We start from the raw sequence: 24,397 nt of genomic DNA, 5'->3' as shown, positions 1-24,397 counted from the left end.
ATTCAAAATTCATAGAAGGAAAAAATGTGCACTTAAGCAGATTATTTGAAAGCTGCCAGAGCAATGGATCCATAGATATTCTAGTATTTGGGAGGAAAATGGTTTTTTGAAGAAATGTCATCAACTCTATTTCTCAGCTCAGTGGAGATGTCTTGGAATTGATTTTGCCATCTGAGTGCTAAAGAGATTAATGTTCCTTTCTGTAATCTGTCCCTAAATGGTACAATTTAAGGGAATGTGCCATGAAACACAAATATTCTTAGCACCTTTTTCCTGAGGAAACAACGGCAAATACCAGAGGACCTCTGTTTAAGGTGAGTAAAGGAATGTTTAGGGGAGGTCAGAGGTAGGATTTTTACTCAGAGAGTGGTATGTGTCTAGAATGCGCTGCTAGGGGTGGTGGGGGAGGCTGGAACAACAGAGACATTCAAAAGACTCTCAGATAGGATGTAAAGAAAATAAAGGGTTATGAGCATGAGGTAGGGAAAAAAGATAGCTGTGGAGTACGTTTAAATAGGTCAGCACAATATTGTGTGCTGAAGGGCCTGCACTATGTTGTAATGTTCTGTGTTCTATTCAAAAGTTGCTGATAGCTTCACAAAATATATATTCACTGTCTACTTCATTGGAATAAGGTATTGCATTTTGCAGATGTTAACTAATCATTGCACTGATATTTAGGGCTTTTAAGCATTAGTGCAGGTATCCTCTCAAACTGATGACTATTATGTCAAAAATTGCTGGAAGGATCTGCAGAGGGGGGTGCGCAGTTCTCATTTTTTGAATGAGACCCTGCTCTCAAAACTGAAAATGTAGAGGGAAGATATCCAGTGTATAGGAGAGGGGGAGAGAGAGGGAGATGTATACAAACATACACCATGAGAGAGAGAGAAATATATACATACCTACATCAGGAGAGAGAGACTGGTAGGTGATAGGTGGAACCAGATGAGGGGGGATGATAGGCAGATAGAATTAGATGTGGGAGGGGATTGGAAAGAATCCAGGAAGATAAATATGTAGGTGATGGAAGATGGAACTATTGGGGAGGATGATGAACATGGGTAATTCCTCAAATTCACATATTCCAACTCTAGACTGTCAACTTCCACCCTGACCTCAAAGTCATGGTCCATTTCTAGTATGCGACAAGCGTACACAGACAAGGCTCCTCAACTCTTCCTCCACAAGATTGACAACTACTTTGGTACTGCCTCATGATAGCTCGTCAACTTTATCCACTTTGTTACCAACTTCCACTCTGCTCTCAAATTCACTTGGTAAATCTCTAGGTGAGACCAGATGACTTCCTCCAGCATTCCTACAATCATCACATCTGCAGACATTCGTGTTTCACTTCAATGAAGCAGGGAGGTTTGGAAAAGATGAACAATGGGGGAGAAGGGGTCCTGATGCTCATGCTATTGGACTGTAGACTACCCAAAAAAAATGTAAGGCTCTGTTCATCTCATTTGCATTTACTCTCATTCTCATGGTGGAGACAGAAGTGGGAAGGGAAGTTGAAATGAAAGCTCAAGATCAGCTTTGCAGAGAGTGTGCAGGTGTTCTGCAAAATGGCCACCGAGTGCACACTTGATCTTGCCCATCCAGTGGATACACAGTGAGACTGGATGTAATAGACCAGGATGGAGGAAGTGCAGGTGAAACTCTGCCTCACTGTGAAGTGCTGTTAATGTTCCAAGGTTTTGTTGAGGGAAGAGGTGCAGGGACAAGTATTGCACCTCCCACTGTCACAGGGGAAGATACCAGGGAACTCAAAGGGAAAAGGGATGAGAGGTTGAGAGAGTCACAGACAGGTTGGTCCCTGTGGAAAATGTGCCATTCTTTCAGCCTAATTTTAAAGAATGAAACTACTAATCCATTTACTCTAAAATGCTGTCATGCAAACAAATTAAAAGGTTTTGTCGCTAGATAATGAAGGATTATCACGTAAATCAGGTGTTATCATCGAATAAATTAGATACAGTTATAAAGTTGAGTGGGGAAATGGACAGATGTATCTAGAGATGGGATTTCATTGGAGATGGCAGCCTTTGGGAAGGATGATGTGGTGGTTGCAAAGGCTGAAGAGAAGAAAGGTGAGGATTGGTGTACTCTATCTTTGTAGTGTCTGGGGAGAAGGGGGCAGGTGATGAGAGCGGGTATTTGGGACTTTAAATAAATGTTCTTGAGGACAACTTCAACGTAGCATATGGGAAAACTTCATTTCCTGAAGGAGGATGATATTTCAGAAGTCTGAGAGTGGACTCATCTGAGAATGATTCAGCAAGTATTTGGGTTTGGAGACTGGAAGTGCAGTGATGTAAAATGTGGAGGCGGGGGTGGGGGGAGGAGTGGCTCCTCCCTTTTTAAAAATCCCCCTTATATTTACTTGTTATCATCCTTTCCCACTTTAGTCTCAATAAAGTGTCCCAACCCAAAATACTAATGGCTCATTTCTACCCAAGGATGGATGATGTCTGTCCCACTGAGTACTTCCAGGAGGTCATTGTTTATGGCAGTCATACAGGTTGTTTACTCCTGGACTGTAGGCATCCGAGACTAGAGCTACCAGGCACATCATTTAGGACCAAGATGAGGAGAAATTTCCTCACTCATTGGGAGTGAACCTATGAAGACCACTCTAACAGGAGGGGGAAAAAAACAGCTCATTTAATAAATTTATATTAATTATGAAGATCCAAAGATTTAATTTGATTTGTATTCATCAGGGAACAGATCATGGGCATACTTGCAGTAGCTGTCTGCAGTCACCCAAAGAATCAATTAAAAGGCTTGAAATAACATTCAGCAAAAGTATGTGGAGAGAAACAAAATGCGATGGCAATTATGAGATAAGAATATAGTCTGGGAAAAAGAGATTTGTTTTCTCTTTCTGCCATCATAGATAAAAACAAAAGCTTTTCCAAAATTATAACTTCTGAAAAGTCTAGGGAAAGGAGACTAAAACTCTTCCCCAAAATGTTTTTATTTCTGTGAACTGAGTTTAAAGTAAGACACCGAGCCCTGAGGCCTTCACTCACTATCATCTTCCTGTCCACCCTGCAATCATTAGAAAATAAACTGGGTGAACTTCGAGCCAGATTATGGCAGCAGATGGACATCAGGGATTGCTGTGTGACATGATTCACTGAGGCATGGCTAAATGAGAAAATTCTGGATGCAGCGCTGCAGCCTGAAGGTTTAACCTTCCACTGCATGGACCGGACACTTGGATCATGTAAAGGCAGAGGCAGCAGTGTTTGCGTCTTCATCAATTTATCATGGTGCATAAATGTAATTGTTATGTCCCAGTCCTGCTCCCCTGACCTGCATCATCTGGCAATCAAATGTCATCCATTCCATTCTAGCTGCCGAGGGAGTTCTCTGCCATCATTCTGGACGCTGTGTACCTTCTTCCCTAGGCTAACATCAGGCTGGAACTGGAGTGACTGATCACTGTAATCAGCAGTCATGATACAGCACAGACTAATACCTTTCTAATCATTGCAAGGAACTTCAACCAGGCCAACCTTCTGAAGTATGCACATTACCTGCACAACCAGGGGAGCCAACACATTTCTACCACTACTACATCACCATCAAGAGTACCTAGTGAGCCATCCCACACCTGCATTTCCGCAAGTCTGTTTACCTGGCTGTACTTCTACTCCAGTGTACAAGCAGAGACTGAGGATTACAATACCAGTGGTGAAGGTGGTGAAAGTATGGTCGAAGGAGGTGGAGCAGCATCTACAAGACTGCGTTGAATCGATGGACTGGACCATATTCATGGACTCATCTTCAAACTTGAATGTCACTGATTTCATCAAGACCTGCATTTACGAGCTATGCCTACGCGCACATACCGTGATTACCCCAACCAAAAGTGGCGGATGAATTAAAAGATTCACAACATACTGAGAGCAAGGTCAATGGCGTTTAAAACTGATGATCAAGATCGCCACAGAAAGTCAGATACAAGCTACGGAATACTATCACAGCAAAAAGAGATAAGGTAGAAACGGAGTTAGATACTCATCAGCTATGGCAGGGTTTGCAGCCTATTACATCCTTCAAGGCAAATCCTCTGCTCCCTATCAACTTGCTTGTCAACGCAAAAAATAAAGGCTCAGCTGGTGGAGCTGCTGCACTGGCAGCGTAGCCGCTGGCTCAGAACCTGTGGAGAGCAGGGAGCAGAGACACAGCACTCCCCTGAGGTATCCATATGCCCAGTCTGACTGCCATTAATTCCATACAGGCTTTAATTGACCTGTTAAATGACCCAAAGTGGTTTATTTTAAAATCCCGCAAGCACAGGATGTGGGTCCAAGTTGGCGGCCTCAAGCAGGCTTCAGGGAAGCAAAGGTCTAGTGCAGGGCACTAGAAAATGGGGAGACCACCCTCGGTTTAAGTAGAAAAAGTAGAGGAGATGACCCAAGGGACGGTGACCACGGTGGCAGTGCAATGAGGGGCTCTGAGGCTAAAGAACTCATAGGCAGCAAGCTGTTGAGAACTCAAGGGGAGGAAACAACACAGGCTATGGGCTGCCTGGTGACTGTGGTCAAGGGATCTGCACCAAGCTGCAGATGGCTGGAGACTGGCTCGAGTCTGGCTGAAGGGGTACCAGGTATTGGATCCGAGATGTGAGAGGGTCCTGAAAGCTTCCTGATTGTGTCTGAGATTTTGATCTGGAACTAGGGTTGCCAGTGGTTTGGAATGAAGGCTGTGTGGTTGCAAAGGCTGTGGGAGTGCTGGAGGTGAATCCATGGACACTCAGTGACTCTGGGGGCACTCTCTTTTGCTTATCTTTCTATGACTGACTATAAGGGGTGCTGGGCAATTTCTGATGATGGCAAATCTTTGTCTGCCTTAGGGTAGACTAAAGGAAATTTCATGTGATTTGACTTTTTCTGTTTTATGATATTACAGCAAATGAATCTTGAGTCTAACATCATAAATGGCTGTGATACTTTACTTCCTGAAATGCTGAATAGTTTATTCTCATTTTAAAAAGGAGAATTAAATGGTACCAATGAGAATCTCTGCAGAAGCTGACAATCCTGTGATATCTGTTTCTCAGGCCAACATCAGAACATCTTTCAACAAGTGAACTCTCGCAAAGTGTCAGGCTCACATAGGGAGGAATGTAGACACAATTCCTCTGTGCGCTCCTACTGCCCAGTCATTACACTGACAGCCCAGTATCCGGAGGAGCAGGGAATTGAGACACAACCCTCCTCCACGAAGTCCTACTGCCTCATCATTTTGTCAGCAGCACTGGATGGAGTTTAATAGGCCTATAAAAAGGACTGGCAATGTTTTTTTTTTAAACATCGATGAATCCCACTGTGATAGTACAGATCTATCACCAATGTATATAGTTACAGTATCTAGACTGTGCTTACTGCGATTGGCTGAGAGCTAAGCCACGCCTACTGTCTGGGCCTTAAAGGGTTGTGTCCCTAGCCAGGTCGGATCATTCCGGACTGGTCGGCCACCTGTGAAGAGCTCCTGTCTTTTGCTAATAAAAGCCTTGGTTTGGATCAACAAGTCTTTGATTCTTTCGACGAGCTCTACAATTTTATTAGCAAAAGAATTTTTTTTGAAAGGGATGGAGTGTTTAACTCGGCCAGAAAAACTTGATATTGACCCACAGTCAGCTACAGCCTTTAAAGCCTTTAAGTTCTGGCTGCTGAACTTTGAAAACTTCCTGAGATTCATTGAGGTGGAGGAGGATAACCAGCGTCTAACAGCATTGCTGTCTATGGTGTCCTTGAGAGTCTACAAGAACATCCAGGATGAGACCACTTACACCGCAGCCATAAAGGTATTGAAAGGACTGTACGATCAACCGGTGAACAGAGTTCATGCCCGGTTCGTGCTTGCGTCAAGGAAGCAACAGCCCGGCGAGTCCAGCGGGGCATATTTACAAGTATTAAAGGCGTTGGGCAAGGACTGTAACTGTGTGGACAAAACTGCTGCTGAGATCACAAACGATCTCGTCCGGGATGCCTATGTGGCCGGGCTCCGATCGAACGAAGTGAGGCTGCGCTTGCTCGAGCAAGGGGTAGAAAAACTAGAGGACGTGGCCCGGATTGCAATCACAATGGAGGATGTAGCCTTAAAGTCCACCGAGTTCTCTAGGGACTGGACCCCTCGTTCTGATGTGAGTAGAGTGCCCTTCCACCCTACCACCCCCCCGAGATACTGACGGCCTGTCAGCTGCTGCTACACTGCCCTCTGTGAACCCAAAATATTATTTCTGCAGGAGGGACAAGCACAGCAGGTCCCAGTGCCCAGCAAGAAAAGCCTTAAAAAGGGCCACTTTGCTGCAGTCTGTAGGTTTAAAATGGCTGCCGGCAAACACAGTGCCTCGTGTGAAGCCCATTCGCCACTATCCCATTCAAACTCTTCTTCCCCAGAGCTCTCATCCAATGAGAGCGAGGGCTCCCCTGCACGGCAACGCCTGACATCACGGAGACGCCGAACCCGGAAGGGGCAGCCCACTCTCGCAACCATGGTGTTGGCCCACCTCTCGCCCCCGTGTGGAACACTCGACCTGGCCTCGGTCCCGACTGTGGCAACCGCTGCAACTGCCGTCGCCACAACCACCCCCGGGGCCGACGCTACTGCTGCTACTGCCCGCTCCCCGACTGCCGCTGCCTACGCCGCCGCCACCACGACCGACTGGGGACCCGCCGCAGCCAACCAGGTACTCACCCTAGCGTCCGTCGCTGACGACCGCTGGGGCCCAACCGCCACGACCGACGACCTACCCACCGCCAACCACAACTACAAACCCCACTACTTACCTTTCATCCGCCGACGCCGCCACAACAGCACTTCCGGGAGGTCCTCCAACCTGCTCCTCCAGCGTTGACTACGTCTATTATGTCATCCCGTTGTGTGACATCATCCCGTTGCGTGACTTCATCACGCGGAACTCCCCTGTCAACTGCTTCAATAACACTAAACCAGCAATGCTCTCATCCCCTCACCAGCGCAATGGAACTGATTAAAGTGCATGGACACTACACCAATTGCTTATTTGACTCTGGGTCAACTGACAGTTTTATCCAGCCAGATCTGGCCCTCCATTGGGGACTTGACATTATCCCCACTACCCAGAGGATCTCATTAGCGACGAGGTCGCACTCGACCGGGATAAAGGGGTATTGCATCACCACGCTGGAAGTACAGGGCGTAACGGTCACCCACTTCAAATTATTCGTCCTTCCCCAATTGTGCGCCCCAGTGTTGCTGGGATTAGACTTTCAGTGTCAGTTCTGAACGGTGTCCCTACACTTTGGGGGACCCCACACCCCCCTCTCGGTCTGCCATCGCCCCACCCCCGAAGCACCCGAGCAACCCCGCCCCCGTGCCCCAGGGCCAATCCTGCGGCCTTTCCACACTCCGGATTGCCCCGCCAGCACTCTTCACAAACCTCACCTCTGGCTGGAAGCCTGTGGCCACCAAAAGTCGGCAATATAGTTACGAAAACAGGCAATTCATTAGGAGTGAGGTGTGTAAATTGCTGGATGAGGGCATCATCGAACCCAGTTCAAGTCCCAGGTGGTGGTTGTCAAGAACGGAAAAAAACTACGGATGGTGGTCCTGGATGCTTACCCCTTGCCACGCATCACGGATGTGGTGAACCAGATCGCCCAATACTGCATATTCTCCACCATTGACCTACCTTCGGCCTACCACCAGTTCCCGATCCGCTGTGAGGACCGACCATTCACGGCCTTTGAAGCGAATGGGCGGCTATATCAATTTCTCAGGGTACCATTTGGGGTCATAAATGGTGTTGCGGTCTTCCAGCGGGAAATGGACCGGATGGTTGACCAGAACGGGCTAACCGCTACCTTCCCATATCTGGACAATATCACCATCTGCAGCCACGACACGCAGGACCACGACACCAACCTAGACAAATTTCTTCAAACTGCCCGTCGGCTGAACCTGACTTACAATTTGGACAAGTGTGTCTTCCGGACCACACGACTCGCGTTGCGTGGTGGAGAACGGGATAGACATGCCAGATCCTGACCTCATGCGTCCCCTAATGGACTTACCCCCCCCCCCATACCCAGAAAGCGCTCAAACGCTGCCTGGGCCTTTTCTCGTATTACGCCCAATGGGTTCCACACTACGCCGACAAGGTGCGTCCTCTTATCAAGACCACCTCCTTTCCCCTCTCGACTGAAGCCAGAGCGGCTTTCGATCGAATCAAATCCGACATCGCCGCTGCGACGTTGCATGCGATCGATGAGTCTGTCCCGTTTCAAGTCGAGAGCGATGCATCCGACTTCGCCCTGGCAGCCACCTTGAACCAGGCCGGTCAGCCTGTAGCCTTATTCTCCAGAACCCTCCAGGGTCCAGAGAGTTGACACTCCTCGATCGAGAAGGAGGCCCAGGCCATAGTTGAAGCGGTGTGTCGTTGGAGACATTACCTCGCTGGGAGGCGCTTTACACTGTTGACTGATCAACGCGCGGTCTCCTTCAAGTTCTGCAACACCCAGCGTGGTAAGATAAAAAAAACGACAAAATCGCCAGATGGAGAATCGAATTCTCCACCTTTAACTATGACATCCTGTACTGGCCTGGTAAGCTCAACGACCCGCCTGACGCGCTCTCCAGGGGGACGTGCGCCAGCATACAGATGGACAGACTACAGAAACTCCATGAGGCGCTCTGTCATGCAGGGGTCACTAGGTTTGCCCACTTTGTGAAGGAGCGCAACCTACCCTACACAGTCGAGGAGATCCGCTCCATGACACGAGCCTGTTCGGTGTGCGCTGAATGCAAGCTCCACTTCTTCCGTCCGGATAACTCCCATGTTATCAAAGCCACCCGCCCCTTCGAGCGTTTTAGCATAGACTTTAAGGGGCCCCTACCGTCGACCAACCGTAATACCTATATCCTTACGGCCATCGACGAGTACTCCTGCTTCCCGTTCGCTGTGCCCTGCCCAGACACCACTGCCACCTCTGTGATACAGGCCCTTCACAGTATTTTCGCCATTTTCGGGTACCCCAATTCCATCCACAGTGATAGAGGGTCCTCATTCATGAGCATAGAGCTGCAACAGTACCTTCTGGAGTGTGGTATCACTTCAAGCAGGACCATGAGCTATAACCCACGCAGTAACGGCCAGGTCGAGAGGGAGAATGCCACCATATGGAGAGCGGTTACACTGGCTCTCTGGTCTAAAGGTCTCCCCACCTCTCACTGGCAGGAGGTTCTCCCTAGTGCCTTACACTCCATCCGCTCCCTCCTATGTACCACAACAAATGCCACCCCCCACGAAAGGATGTTCCTTTTCCCGAGGAAATCCGAATCAAGAACCACTGTACTGGCATGACTCACCGTCCCTGGCCCTGTCCTTTTGCGACGCCACGTCCGGCACTCAAAGAACGACCCCTTGGTCGATCGAGTGACTCTACTCCACGCGAACCCGCATTACGCCTACGTTGAGTTTCCAGACGGGCGGGAGGACACTGTTTCGGTGCGGGATCTAGCTCAGGACACGGTAGACCCAGCAAAACCCCCAACCCAACCTTCCCCAACCCTTTATTCCCCAGGCCCCATGCCGCAACAGAAGGACCAACAGCACCCCAACGACCCGGGCCACCCTGCCGACAACAAGACTGGGGAATTGAGCGAAGGAGTGGTCGCACCCGACGAGCCCGCTGGCGACACCACTCCAGCGACCCCAATCCCGGCACCACGGCGGTCATGCCGGATGGTCAGACCACATGACTGATACAGTCCTTAACCTACCCCTTCCTTTCATTCTCTCCCTCGTTTTTTTTGTTTTTTTTCCAGGGTCAGTTCTCCAAGAAGAGGTGAATGTGATAGTACAGATCTATCACCAATGTATAGACTGTGCTTACAGCGATTGGCTGAGAGCTAAGCCACGCCTACTGTCTGGGCCTTAAAGGGTTGTGTCCCTAGCCAGGTCGGATCATTCCGGACTGGTTGGCCACCTGTGAAGAGCTCCTGTCTTTTGCTAATAAAAGCCTTGGTTTGGATCAACAAGTCTTTGATTCTTTCGACGAGCTCTACACCCACTGAGGTCTGTGGCCAACAATGGTGGCGCCAATGCTTGGCACTAGACCATGAGGGTTGCATACTCCAGGGGAACAGCAGACCTGCACAAGGCATCAGAGAGAGAGAGAGAATACCCCTTGCATGGAGAAGGAGAAGCCTGGGAGAGGATTCTATAGAGAAGGTGACCAGCAAGGGGCTCAGTAGCTGAATCTTGTGAGCTTCTGGAGACTGTCTCATGGGAACCAGGTATTGGGTCTTGGAATTGCGAGGGTGCTGATGGTTCCAGAAGGGCCTCTGGTGTTGAAGATATGGAACGAGGAGCTCGAGTTTCACTGCTGTAACAGACAAGAGACCTTGTGACTGCAGAGGTTATGGGAGCATAGGAGTCAAATCCATGGACACTGAGTCTCTGAAGAGATACTCTTTTGTTTCTCTGTTTCTTATCGGTGAATATGCTAGGCTAATGATACATCTTTTTGTGCCTTTACAGCAAGGAAAAATGAACAAATCTAGGGTTTTATGAAAATGACAATAAAGGAATCTTGAATCAATACAATGCTCATTTGCCTTACTAATGTAGTTTTGAAATTCACAATCCAATCAAATCTAAAAAAAATCCAAGAACTCTTCCATATGTACGCTGCCTCCAAATTTGCAGCAGAGAGACTTGATGAAAGAGCTTGAATGACTCCCTCTCTTTATCTCGATAGGATATTTCGCTGGAGCAATCACGATGAAGTATGCATCAAAATGTCAATCATTCTGAAATCACAGTAATTAGATTTTATTACTCACTCATATAATCACTCACTTTAAATAATTTAACACCCAAGGTAAATGAGCAATTCTAGACTACCATGTGAGATCACTCCTGAGGGTCAACTCAAATGAGTACAACCTTGAGGGTTAACCAGCCTGATATTGAGGCTAAGATTTGGGTGTGAAGTTGTGCTGTGTGGGTTCACAATACAAAGCAGCCCACCGTTAAATTTTCTTTCTTAAAGAAAACAGTGCCAATTGCAAAGATCTTAAGCAGGTCAAGTCAAAACAGATATTTAAGAAAAGTGCAAAACAATCAAATACAAGACGAAAGAGGTCTCCAGTTGGTGGGAAATTAATGACGTTTGTTGTTCACCCACTTCTACTTGGTCAGTAATTCATATGCTCTGACATTGAGATTTACAATAATGAGAAATCAAAAAAATGAAACATTAAAAAAAATCTGTATTAACAATGGAAAAAGCAAACTAGAAGTTATAAACTGATAAAATTTGGTATACAGAGGGATCAGGAGATGGAGAAAATGACCATGCAGTTGCAATTAAGATATCAAATAGTATATTAACCTTTATTGAAATATGTTGAAGTCAAGAAGTTTACTTGAGACTCTACAGGCCTGAATAACTCCTATGTCAAGTACTCTGTGCAATTTTCACCTCCATAGCTCAAGAAAGTAAATTTGTGTGGTAATCATGACACGTATTCACCACATTTACTGCTGGGATGACATGGCGCCCTCTGAGGAGCCATGTTCGTGGTTTTTAAGGAAATAAGATATGATGACTCTGAGAGTAACGTTATTCAAAGGGATTCGCAGGACATATGGGCCACAGCACAATTCCATCTGGCTTGAGAATCCTGAACTAGTCGTGTTGTTCCAATGACTTTTGAATGGTCCAATCATGAGTAACAGATGATATCTTGCATTGCAAACTGTACTTTTCTCTTTAAAACAATACCTCCTTTTTAAAAATATTATGGGATACTATACCCACACGTTTGTTTCATTTTAACATCATTCCCCACATTTAAAAAAATACTTGCACTAGATATTGATTTGTCAAGATAGCACACAAAATAAAACTTTTCACTGTATTTTGGCACGTGACAAAAAAAACATTAAATTCAAGAGAAATGGGGCATCTATTTTGGACCCAGATAAGAACATTCTTTGTGAAGAGAGATGTTAATCTTTGGACTTCACTTTCCTATTCTCAACTATTGAGTATTTTCAAGGCTGATATGGATAGATTTTTGAACTCTTAAGGGAATAAGAGGATACGGAGAAGCATAAGCTTAAGTTGAGAGACAGAACGAGCCACTGCCTTATTGGATGAGGCTAACAGAGACAATGCTTTCTACTTTTAATTTCTTTTGAAAGCATTGTGAAATTCTCCGCATGACATCTGACAATGAATGGAAGAGGACAAAGAGTAACAATTCTCCTTCAACACTAAGGTTTGGAAACATTAAAACAGAAAATGCAAGTTATAGTCAACTTAATGTCAAACACAGAAAGCAACATAGATGGTGGTGGAAGGGACATGATTAATAGAGACAGATGAAGGAAACAAGTGAAAAAAAAATTAAGGATAATATTGAAATGTTGTACTGGAACACCACACTTGAATATACTAATATTCAAGGCCAGAGAGGTTGTGGATGATAGTTCGAGCTCAGAATGCCATTTGAAATGAAACAATTCTTGAGTCAATGTTTCATCTTGAATAAATGGTATCCCTTCCCCAACACGCTCATAAAATGTGAAGGATTTGATATTGTTCTGAGACGTAATTCACTGGATCACTTCCATGGCACACAGTCATATGTGTGGCTTGTTTCTTTGCTATATTGACTGCTAAACCTGTGGATGAGGATGTGAATATGTATACTGTAGTTCACAGCAGAGCGTAGCTTTTAATGACCATGAGTGTGCACAATTCAAAAATATAAAATAATCTACACTCAATAACTTTAAATCTCATACTAACTGGATGTTACAAGCTGCATCCATCAGCATCGTCAGTCAGATGTTCATGTGTGTATATAGTGGTAGTCTCATGTCGAATGATTGCTCTTGGAGATAAGTGATTCATTTGCCATAACCTGGGATATCTCTTAAAACTTTGACAAGGTTGAGCAACAAGCTAGAGACATACTTAATTACTTTGCTTCCTACCGCTGCTGAGATCTAGTTCTCTATTCATCCTGTGGTACTTTAACTCAATGCTTCCAAGCCTCCAATGTCTCTTTCACTTTGTTCCCTGTCTCCCCCCACCCCTTCATTTTCTAACATATTCATTCTTTCACTGTTACTTTAGTTCACATATCAAATAATATGAGGCAAATAATATTAATCAGCTTTTCTACATAACCTTTCAAAGCTTGTAGATCTAGATGCCATCCTGTCTGACACTAAATTAAACAAGGTCGAATGTCTTTGGTTTGAACCATTCATCTGTGCTGTGTTAGATGACTGCACGGGAAATAAATTGCTATAATTTGAGTAAACAGTCTTATATATCCTACATACTTCTCTTGTTGAAGACAGCTTAGAAATATAATGTTCCTATTGACTTTACTGTTATTGTAACTAGCAGTCATAACATATTCAGGTATTACCATAAAATATTTAGTGATTAGATTCCCTGGGCATAACTTGCTATGTGTAAGTTCATATAATCCTCTTTCAACTCAAACAAAATCTCTTGAACAGATTCTCCAATGGTCTCCTAATTAACAAAAATACCATTTATTAAGTGGAGGAACAGCTGGGGAAGATATTTGATGAAAGAACACAAACGTGATCTGACACTAATAGGTCCTCTTGTTAAAAACAGAAACACAAATGCCGCAGATGTTGGAATCTTGAGCATTGAGAACCTAGAGGGATTCAGCAGGACAGGCAACATCCATGGATAGAAATGGTCGGTCAACATTTCAGTCGAGCCCCTTTATCAACACTAATGTGGGAAAGGGTGATGTCAAAATGGGGGGGGGGGGGGGGGGGGAGAGGGGAGGTGCTAAGATTGGACACAATCTGAGAGAGAGGTGGAGAGAGATAGAGGGAGAAAGACCAAGAGAGAAAAACCGCTGTGGGGGCAGAAAGGTTAGAGAGAAAATAAAAACAGGAAAAGTGATAGAAACTGGAACCACAGAGAGGTAGTGGTTATTGAAAATTGGAAAGATCAATGTTTATGCCCTTGGGTTTCAGGATCTCAAAGATGTACTGTTTCTCAAGTTTATGTTTAGCCTATTATCACTTAGTTTCTATGATTTACTTCTAATTTCTTAATTTATTAATATTTAATTCTAATTTAGTTCCTCTTGTTGCCTTGGTCTTGAGCATAAAGTATGATCTTAAATAAAGCAAGAGCAGTGATTATTCACAATAAATATTTCAAATTTAATTGCTCAACCGGTGTTTTACGTGGCTGAGCAAAATTGTTGAGTGAAGAAGCATTTACATTGAGGTCATCAATTAAGGAAAAAGTGCCATTTCAAACACAAGGAAATTTTAGTGAGATATGTTAACTGTGAGACACATAAGACAGGATCACAATTCTTGTTTTAATCAATAATTTTACGGCTACATAAGCAAAAAAATACAACCTCAAAGAAAAAGTCCATTGCTTTTTTTAAAACCCTGTCACCATCCTTGATGCGAGCTGGTAAATGAAATACAGTTCGTTTGAGATTAAATGCAATGGAGGCCATATGTTGCAATACTTGCGAGTTCTGCTTTAACAGGAGATGACAAGCCCATCAGCTTGTGAATTTTTTTTGCATGATTCATTTGACCCATCAGACCAGACATAATGCTAATTAGGATCTGTCAGTGCACATCAAAATGTATTTTCTGAATAATTCAAGATTATGAAGTTTAATAATGAAACTTAAATATGGGAATTTATTATTTGTGGAGACACCTTGCAATTAAACTTCAAAGCCATGCCATATATTCTGAATAATTATTTTGATGTGCAAATGTTGAAAAAAACTGAAAATGCAAATTAGAAAATAATCTATTACAACTCTAGATTGTGCAAATATTGTGCAGTATTCACTTGAAACTATAAAGCTCATTTGTTAAGAATTTGCTGTCATTCAGCAAAGCAAGATATATTCCAGCAACTAATTTATACTTTCTATCATTATTTTATTTATAAATGGAGACATAATTTTAGTTGTATTGAATGTATGTTATTTGTGGATGCTTACAACCAAAAACAACATTATTTTTGGGCTACGAAAGAGAAATCACTGATTTATCAATTTCATGTATTATGCCATTGGTTTAGCCATGTTTTGCAGACACCTATAAATAACATTGTAGGAGCTGGTTAACAGAAATCCCTTTTACACAGATGATTAAAGCCGGGTATTATCTGCCTTTTGGACACTTCGAAGGCAGATTAGTGGGGGGGGGGGGGGGGGGCGGTGGGGCGGGTTGTGAATTACCTGGCTTTTATCCACTGAATTTGATTCTTTCCTCAACACATCACACTAGGCACCAATGCTGCCATTTGCTACACATCCCACCTCTTTTACTTCAGGAAGCCTGCTTGCTGAGTAAAAGGAAGAAACTGTGCTTTCTTCTGTCTGTGTGAACAAGGGGCTTCCAGAAATGGGTCGTGTGTATAGCAATATCACAGCTCTTAAGTGTAAAAAGGATAAGGGTAACCTTTGATTTAACAAAACTCATGCACTTCAGAAGACTGGTAGCTAACGTTCTGCTTTCAGGAAAGACACAATATTTTAATGTGTTGATATTGTTCACTATTGAATGATAAACAGGTGTTGTTTATTCATATCATAAGTGCTGATACAGGGAGCATCCAATATGTTTTATTGAGATCAAATTTAAATTTGTAGGCTCCAAAGTGTCAGTTCCCCAAAATGGGGAAAAGAAAGTTGCTTGTGTCACAGAATGATACGTTAATCTCTGATAGTCCTCCAAGAAACCACCTGAAGCAACAATATCCTTACAATTAAAAATCATATGACTCAGCTTCATCCAGCCCACCCTCTTGATAATCATGTAAAGGTGTAGTAAATGCAGGCTGTTATATAATAATACAACTCCAATCCATGCATTCCTCCAAGCATTTTAGGATGATATGCATTATCTTAAGCACTGAAAATAAAAAGAAAAATCAACAGATTATGCACATCTGAAATAAAAACAGAAGTAGGTCTGGCATCAGACTGGAATTCAAACATTAACTCTGAGTTTCTTTCCGCAGAAACAATCAAAAGAACTGAACACACTAACCATCCGAGGCATTCAGATTCATGACACAAAGTATATTTATTTAATTTTGTTTAGGATGACTACTTGTCCTCGATATGTGTTATGTCGGGTTATACGTCTGAGTGTTTTGCACTGAGGACCGGAGGATGCTGTTTCGTCCAGTTGTATTTGAACAATCAGATGACAATAAATTTGACTTGTAACACCCTGACCTGCTGAATGGTTCTAGCAATTTCCATTTTTATTTTGTCAAGAAGTGACAAAATTCACAACCCCCCCCCCCTCCCCCCACTAATCTGCCTTCGAAGTGTCCAAAAGGCAGATAATACCCGGCTTTAATCATCTGTGTAGCTCCAAAAACACTGATGATATTGAAGGATATCTGTCACACAAAGGGCCATTTCCTCACTTGTATGAGCTTGTTCAAGCTGCTATCAACTCGACACACAAGAACACTAGCATATAAGAGTGGGAGTTGGCCAACTAGCACCTCAAGTCTGCCCTGCTAAATTATTTAGCCTGATCATGGCTAATCTGTCCCAGGTCTCAACTCCACATATGCACCTGTTCCATTCATAGTCAACACCCCTTCCAAAAATGGATTACATCTTCATAGGATCCATTTGGCTCACCTCCACCCTCCATAGTAGAGAATTCACAGATGTACTACCCTTAAATATTAATAGATTTTTTTTTAATTGGTAAATTAATGAACTCTTTCAACATGGAAATAATAGAAAAAAATTCGACCTCAAAGTGAGCATTGCGATTGCTTCCATTGATGTCTAGAAAAAGGTAGGACTTCATGTCAAACCCAATTCAAATACAGTCTCAGGAATAAACCTCCTTCTGGTGCAAATTCAAACAATTCTTTATCCTACGTAATATGCGATAATCTTCTCCAGCTGCCTTCCATACAACAGTCCTTTTCGAAAGCAACCTGTGAAGCATCGATGGAACAGACATCATCCACTGCCTTGGCCAGTTTTTCAAAGAATTTAATCATCTTGTTGAGCAAGAATCTTGGTTGACTGAAGTTGCGATGCTTTGAAGCTCATAACTCAGAATGAAAAGATAATCAAAGTTGTGACAATTGCTGCTTTAGGGTTTCCACAGAGTTTGGCATTTTGGCTGATTTGATTCAGAAGCTATCTACTTCTGATTATGATAGAGAGATATACGTTGCAGAAAAGAGAAAACTGTTGTTTGAGACAGCTGGCTGTTTACCATAAAATCTGAGCAGGGTGCCTCCTGTTATGAAAAATCATAAAACAGAGGCTACCCTATCCTCTCCAAGTAATGAGCAAGCAGCCTATATTGCTGCTGTGGAGAGTTAAGCTTCTTCCAGATGCTAAACATAAAATTAATCATATTTTATTGGAAGGAATGCATTTACAATTTCAGTGGAATTAGAAGTCAGTGACTTTTAAAAAAAATCAAAATTTCACAGATGATGAACAATTATGGTAATAAAAATGATAACTTGTGTCAAAAGGATACCCACCAATTATAAGTAGAAGCTGACAGAAAGCTGTGAAAAATCAAATGAAGAAACTGTTACAAAAGCTGTTAGAGCACCAGTGACCTGGGTTTGAATCCAGCACTGTTTGTAAGGAGTTTGTACATTCTCTCGTGTCTGCATGGGTTTCCCCTGGGTGCTCTGGTTTCCTCCCACCCTTCAAAATGTATGGAGGTTGTAGGTCAATTGGGTGTCATTGGGTATCATGGGCCGGAAGGCCTTGTTATCGTGCTGTATGTCTGTGTGTCTAAATTTTAAAAACCTTTCTGTAATATTAAGTGAAACTTTGTACAAAAAAATACTACTCTGTGAAAATGGTATCGTCATTGCTTGGTTATAGATGTATCATGAAGACAATTTTTGCCTCAGCCAAATTTGAAAAGCATTCTCCAGTCTATGTTGATTAACCACACATTACATGAGTACACTCAATCTGCAGTTCTAACCAATTCCTCAACAGTTGATGGTCTTCCAGCAGTTCTAGTTGTCTGACTGTGTGTGTGTGTCCCTGGGAACAGTCCATAAATCAGAGAGTCCTCAGCCATGCTGGTGCTGGTGATGAACCGTGACCCTTGCACTCTTCTCCCCACAGTCATAGCACATCTCCATTCTTTAAAGAGGTGGATGGCATTCTCCACTCCACTGCCTTCATCTTGGAGACAACATGGGTTGTGGGTGATGTTCCAATTGTACAGGAAGGATCTGACCGGGAAAGCCTCACTGTTAGTACCAGGCCAAGTCCTGGTACTTGTTCATGAACATTGGTGATAGGTATTCCACCACAGACACTCAATATCTCTAAAGAGACTCTCTTTTACTTCTCTTTCTCCTATTGTTAAGATCACCAGGCAATGCTCAGGGTGACCTTCACGGCAGACAAAAAGTGAAATATATCATGTATATAACACTACATATATCATGTATATGTGACAATAAAATTAACCTTTGAACCTTCAAACAACATCCCAATCTCAGTGCAGATCGGTGTTAAGCAACACTGCGACATTCTCTCCACCATCTTTTTCTACCTTTTCTGTCACAATATTACACCTCATCTCACCTAGACCTTCTGCTGGAGTGGGGTTAACCTACATTAGAAATAGGGAATTGATAAACATATGTGACATCCACTCCAAAAACAACATAATGTCAACCTCACTCATTGAGATGCTCCATGCAGACAATACCTGTTTGCTCTACATGCATATTTAGAGCTCAGTTTGCAAACCATCAATTAATATACTGAAGCATAAGAGAGAATGGGCCTCACATTAACATCTGTAAACAAAGGTCCTTGACTAACCTGAACCCTGTATAAATCTACCCCAAAAAATTAAAGATCAAGGATGAGTCCATGGAAAAGGTAGATAATGTTCCATATCTTTGGAATGGCCTTTTAACAAAGAAATTCACCACTACCTTCAGTGCACTTTCACAGCTCTGGGCTCTTGAGGGAAAAGGAAGATTTAAGTTTAAGCCTTAAAAAAACCCACAAGCCCTGTGGCCTACTGGGCAACAATGATCCCTGTTCTCCAGTATCCTTCTGAGATATGGATCACATACACCAGACGCATTAACATTTTGATCAATTACATCCATGGCCGGCATCAAGGGGGATCATTTGCGCGCCATGTCCCCCCCAACCAAATGAGTAATTGTGGCCCCTCCCCACCCATAGGTCAAGTCTTTGGCGGAAAACTTTGTATTGTCGTGCTGGACACAGCCAAGAAAGACTCAGCCACCACACTGAAAGCTGTTAATGACTGTTTCTATTCAAATTCAGCACACGCCCTTTTAAAGGCAGCATGAGCTCAGTCATCTTGTGCATTATGACATCATAATCGCTGCCCCAGGCGCGCACTGGGCAGGAGACTTGAGGCAGGGAGAAACCCTGACAGCGCCATCTTCCCATGGCTGCCCTGCCACGTGGTGTTACATGTGGGACTGGTTCACCATGAGAGATGCGTCACCACACACCCCCCCCCCCAAGAACCAGCTATGCATCCCACCGCTTGGGTGAATGGCCCCAGCATTTGGGCACGGCCATCTGCACTGGCTGTGATAGGTCTAAGTGCGCCGTCTTCAAACGGTCTACAGTGAAAAGTTTGTCTTTACCCCCTATGTCCAAAGTGAAAGCCCTGCTGGACTGCTGGAGGACCTTGTATAGACCTTCGTACAGGCATTGTAAAGGTGCTGTATGTGGGCCACGCCGAACAAATACTAATTTCGCCAAGTCCACATCTTTGGGACGATGTGCCAGCCAGACGCCATGATACAAGGGAGGCGGGGGGGCTAGCATGGATAGTTTCTTACAGAGATCTGCCAAAAGGTTCGAGTGCTTGGATGTGACATTGGGCTCCGGGTCAAAGAACTCACCGGGCAGCGAGAGCGGCGCGCCATAGACCAGTTCCGCAGAAGATGCCTGTAGGTCCTCATGGGTGCTGCTCTGATGCCAAGGAGGACACAGGGCAGTTCGTCTACCCAGCCTGGGCCGGTGAGGCGAGCCATGAGGACGGATTTTATATGACGATGAAACCTCTCCAAACCATTTGCTTGCAGGTGGTAGGCTGTGGTGTGGTGGAGTTTAACCCCCAGGAGGTTCGCCAGCTGAGCCCATAGCATGGAGGTGAACTGGGCACCCCTGTCACTGGAGATGTGCGCTGGGACTCAGAACCTAGTGATCCAATGACTGACTAGGTTCCTGGTGCACGTCTCTGTGGAAGACTCTTTGAAGGGAACGGCCTCTGGCCATCTCATGGTCTGATCGACTATTGTGAGAAGGTAGTGTGCTTCTCTGGACACCGGCAGGGGGCGTACGATGTCAAAGTGGATGTGCTGGAATTTCCGCACCACCAGGTCGAATTGCTAGATTAGGGCCTGCGTATGCCAGTGGACCTTGGAGGCCTGGCACTTGGTGCAGTTCCTCACCATCTCAGCCACCTCCTTTTTGAGCTCTTCACTGAGGGGTGGGCTACGTCGTGGACTAAGCTGAAAACCCTCGACCTCCACTGCGGTGAACTACTGGGTGGAGATGTCGCAGAGCAGTGTGTCCAGGCTGTTGGGCAACTGAATGTCCTGGAGCTCGAGGCCAGAGATGGCGGTCTGGAGAGCCTGATTCTCTGTGTCCAGCTTCAGGGCCTGTGTCAACTGTGTGTAGTCAAGGCTGTGGGCGAGAGCGTTGATCGCTGGATGAGAGAGTGCATCCGCCATGACGTTGTCTTTGCCTGTCCTGTGCTGGATGTCAGTGGTGAACTCCGACACGTAGGAGAGGTAGGCGTTGCTGGCGCACCGATCACGGATCTTTGGCCATCGCGAGTGCCTGTGTGAGGGGTTTGTGGTCCATGAACACCATGAAGGGCCTGTCCTCCAGAAAGTATCGAAAATGCCGGATGGACAGGTACAGCACCAAGAACTCCCGGTCAAAAGCACTGTACTTGAGCTTTGCTGGGTGCAGCTGTTTGCTAAAGAAGGTCAGCGGGCGCCATTGTCTGTTGAGCCACTGCTCGAGTACGCCCCCTACCGCCGTGGCTGAGGCATCCACTGAGAGTGCCATGTGTGCCTCTGGGCGTGGGTGCACCAAAAGAGTTGCATTGGCAAGGGCCTCTTTTGTTGTGGCAAAAGCAGTCTCTGCCTCCTCCAACCAGGTCAAGACTTTCTCCTTAGTTGCGATCAACGCGAACAACGGTTGCATGGTGCGGGTGGGGCTGGGAATGAACCAATCATAAAAATTTACCATCCCCACGAACTCCTCAGGCCAGAGAAGTTGGCTTGGGGAAGTGCTGGATGGCCGCAACCTTCTCTGGCGCTGGGGCAGCACCTGCTGCTGAGATGGTGTGTCCCAGGAACTGCAGCATCTGCTTGCCGAACTGGCACTTGGCCACGTTGACCATGAGGCCAAACTCTGCCAGTTGGGCAAACAGGGTATGGAGATGGGCCTTGTGCACTTCGTGGTTGCGGCTGGTAATAAGGATATCGTCCAGGTAGATAAACACAAAGTCCCTACCCACTGCATCCATGATGCACTAAAATGACTTGGCCGCATTCTTGAGGCTGAAAGGCATACGCAGGAATTCAAAAAGGCCAAAGGGGGTGATGATCGCCGTCTTGCCGATGTCCTCAGGGTGGACTTGGATCTGATGATACCCCCGCACCAGATCGACCTTGGAGAAGACACGCGCCGTGAAGATTGGCTGAGAAGTCTTGAATGTGTGGAACCGGGTACCTGTCCGGTGTGGTCACATTGTTCAAATGGCAGTAATTGCTGTAGGGTCTCCAGCCCCCGGTGGATTTGGGGACCATGTGGAGAGGAGATGCCCAGGCACTGTCCGAGTGACTCCTGCAGCCAGGAAAACTCCTCCTTTGCCAGCTGCAGCTTCTCGGGCAGAAGTTGTCTGGGCTTGGTGTGCAGTGGGGGGCACTGCATGGAGATATGGTGGCATACCCCGTGCTGGGGTAAGGTGGCGCTGAATTGTGGTTGAAGGATGGCGGGGTACTCATGGAGTATGTTCAAATACGCATCCCTGGAAGTGGCAATGGTGGTGATCATGGGCCTGTAGGTGTTCATAGTGCCCAGGCACACTGAATGCAAGGTGTGAGCATTGACCAGCCTCTTGCCCTTCACGTTGACTAACAGTCCATGTGCCCTCAGGAAGTTGGCCCCTAACAACGCAGTACCCATTGATGCTAACACGAACTTCCAGCAGAATTTTTCTTTCCCGATCTGGATCTGCGCCCTGCGGGTACTGAAGGTCTTGTTGGCGGAACCGTTGGCTGTCTGCAGGGTGGGACCATGAGATTGAGTGCATTTCTCAAGGGCGGTAGTGGGCAGGATGCTCAGCTCTGGTCCTGTGTACATCAGGAAATGTCGGCTGGTGGACTTGTCGGTAACTTGAAGGAGGCTGTCCACGTGGCCAGCCGTTGTAGCCATCAATGGTGGCTGGCTGGGTCGTTTCCCCTGGTAGTCACGCGGTTGTAACTTACGAGCTTGCGCTCCCCAGCGCTGATGGTAAATACACCAGGTGGAATGGTGCTCCTCCGGCTTGTGCTTGGGGGAATGTTGCGGCCAGCTGGCTCCTGGTCACGTAACCTGACTGAGGGCTGCTTTATTCTCCCTCTTGGTGTGGCAGAGGGTGTCCGCTCGGGCTGCGACTCGGCATGGATCCATGAAGTCCTCATCCGCCAGGAGTAGTTGGATGTCCCCGGGTATCTGCTCGAGGAAGATCTGACAGAATAGGAAATAAGGTTTATGATCCTCCACTAGCACCAAAATCTTGTCCATTAGGGCCGATGGTGTGCGGTCCCCAAGCCTGTCGAGGTGCAGGAGCCTGGAAGCACGCTGCTGAGGGAAGAGCCCAAAAGTGCCAAGGAGCAGATTCTTGAGGGCAGGATATTTACCCTTGGCCAGTCGGTTGTGTATTAGATCATCCATTCTGGCTGCCGTTTCTTCATCCAGCACGCTCACGACATGGTAGAACATCGTGGTTTCAGCTGAAATGTTCCTCAGATGAAACTGTGCCTCCGCCTGCCTGAACCACGTACATGGGCGATGGGTCCAGAAGGGGGACAGTTTGATGGCAACGGCATTGATCTCTGCCGGATCCATGTTCTTGAGACCAGAGAGGTGTCTGAGCTCAACGGGGTCACCAATGTAGTGCTGGACACAGCCAAGAAAGACTCAGCCACCTCATTGAAAGCCGTTAATGACTGTTTTTATTCAAATTTAGCACACGTCCTTTTAAGGGCAGCATGAGCTCAGTCACCTCGTGCATTGTGACATCATCATCGCTGCCCTAGGCACGCGCTGGCAGGAGACTTGAGGCAGGGAGAAACCCTGACAGAACCATCTTCCCATGGCTGCCCTGCCACATGGCATTACACTCGTGGCCAGTTCGCCATGAGAGAGTGCACCGCCACAGTATGTTATTAATTCATTATTATTTATCACGTTAGAAGTAACTTTTCACTAAATGAAATGAAATAAAAATGTCAGAAAGGAGTTACGCTGGTAATGAGTGGAATGCGCATGTGCACGTGACGTCATTACAGAAGTTGTGTTAAAAATGGCTAGACTTATCTGCTTCCCAAAGGCATCCTCCAACTCCACCAACAGAAGAGGGAGCAAGTGTGCTAATGTCCAGCATGGCCACCTTTAAAAAGCAGGAGCCTCCTTCTGTGAGCAAGATGATGCACTTGTTAAAGTAAGCACTAGCTGTGGAAGACAACCCATAACCATAGATGAACTCGGGTCTGACCAGCCTAACCAAATTGATTTACAACAGTAGCCTGCCAGCATTTTCAGTGGTAGGAAGCGTTCATTTGTCTCTGCTTGGTATCACAACCGAGGCTGGCTTGAAAACAGTATATGAGCCAATGCAGCACTTTGATTTTGCTCTCGGCTGACTAGCACCATTCGGAGGACTCAGTCACTGCATTCCTTTGTGAATGTGGGCTTTCGTAAGCAGAAAAATGCTATGGAGAGAGATCAGGGATTCCATAAACATAAATCTTCAAAGGAACATATCTCTTACTAAACACTGTGGAAGGAGGAGGAGAGGCATGTCAATACTGGAAAGAAGATTTCAACACATAACGCAGAACAACTACGAGAGAACAGACATTATGTTTCCTCTCTCCTCGGTGTTCTCGGATTTTTGGTGGAAAACTAGTTGCCATTATGAGGGAAGATAGAGGTATTTGATAATACATTGGAGTGGGGGAGTGGGCTTTTCCTCTCCTTACTGGACTATACACTTAAAAAGGACCTTGAATTGGCTGAGGTTGTGAAA

General features: G+C 45.5%; 2 protein-coding genes across 2 annotated transcripts in view; both read right to left on the bottom strand.

Annotated features, from left to right (window-relative positions):
* LOC138756719 (collagen alpha-1(XXV) chain-like) overlaps positions 1 to 24,397 on the bottom strand; it is a 427,583-nt gene that overhangs the window by 173,997 nt on the left and 229,189 nt on the right. The window lies entirely within an intron of this gene.
* On the bottom strand, positions 9,929 to 23,302 carry LOC138757691 (uncharacterized). The gene is made up of 2 exons (XM_069925398.1): positions 19,989 to 23,302; positions 9,929 to 10,821 (listed from the first exon to the last, which is right to left on the bottom strand). Exon 1 carries the CDS (start codon positions 22,537 to 22,539, stop codon positions 20,905 to 20,907), a length of 1,635 nt encoding a protein of 544 aa, XP_069781499.1. The 5' UTR covers positions 22,540 to 23,302; the 3' UTR covers positions 9,929 to 10,821; positions 19,989 to 20,904.

This window comes from Narcine bancroftii, chromosome 3 (assembly GCF_036971445.1).
Source record: "Narcine bancroftii isolate sNarBan1 chromosome 3, sNarBan1.hap1, whole genome shotgun sequence".
In the NCBI taxonomy this organism is placed as follows: domain Eukaryota; kingdom Metazoa; phylum Chordata; class Chondrichthyes; order Torpediniformes; family Narcinidae; genus Narcine; species Narcine bancroftii.
The sequence above is the reverse complement of the archived record's forward strand: the minus strand, read 5'-3'. Positions and strand labels throughout refer to the sequence as shown.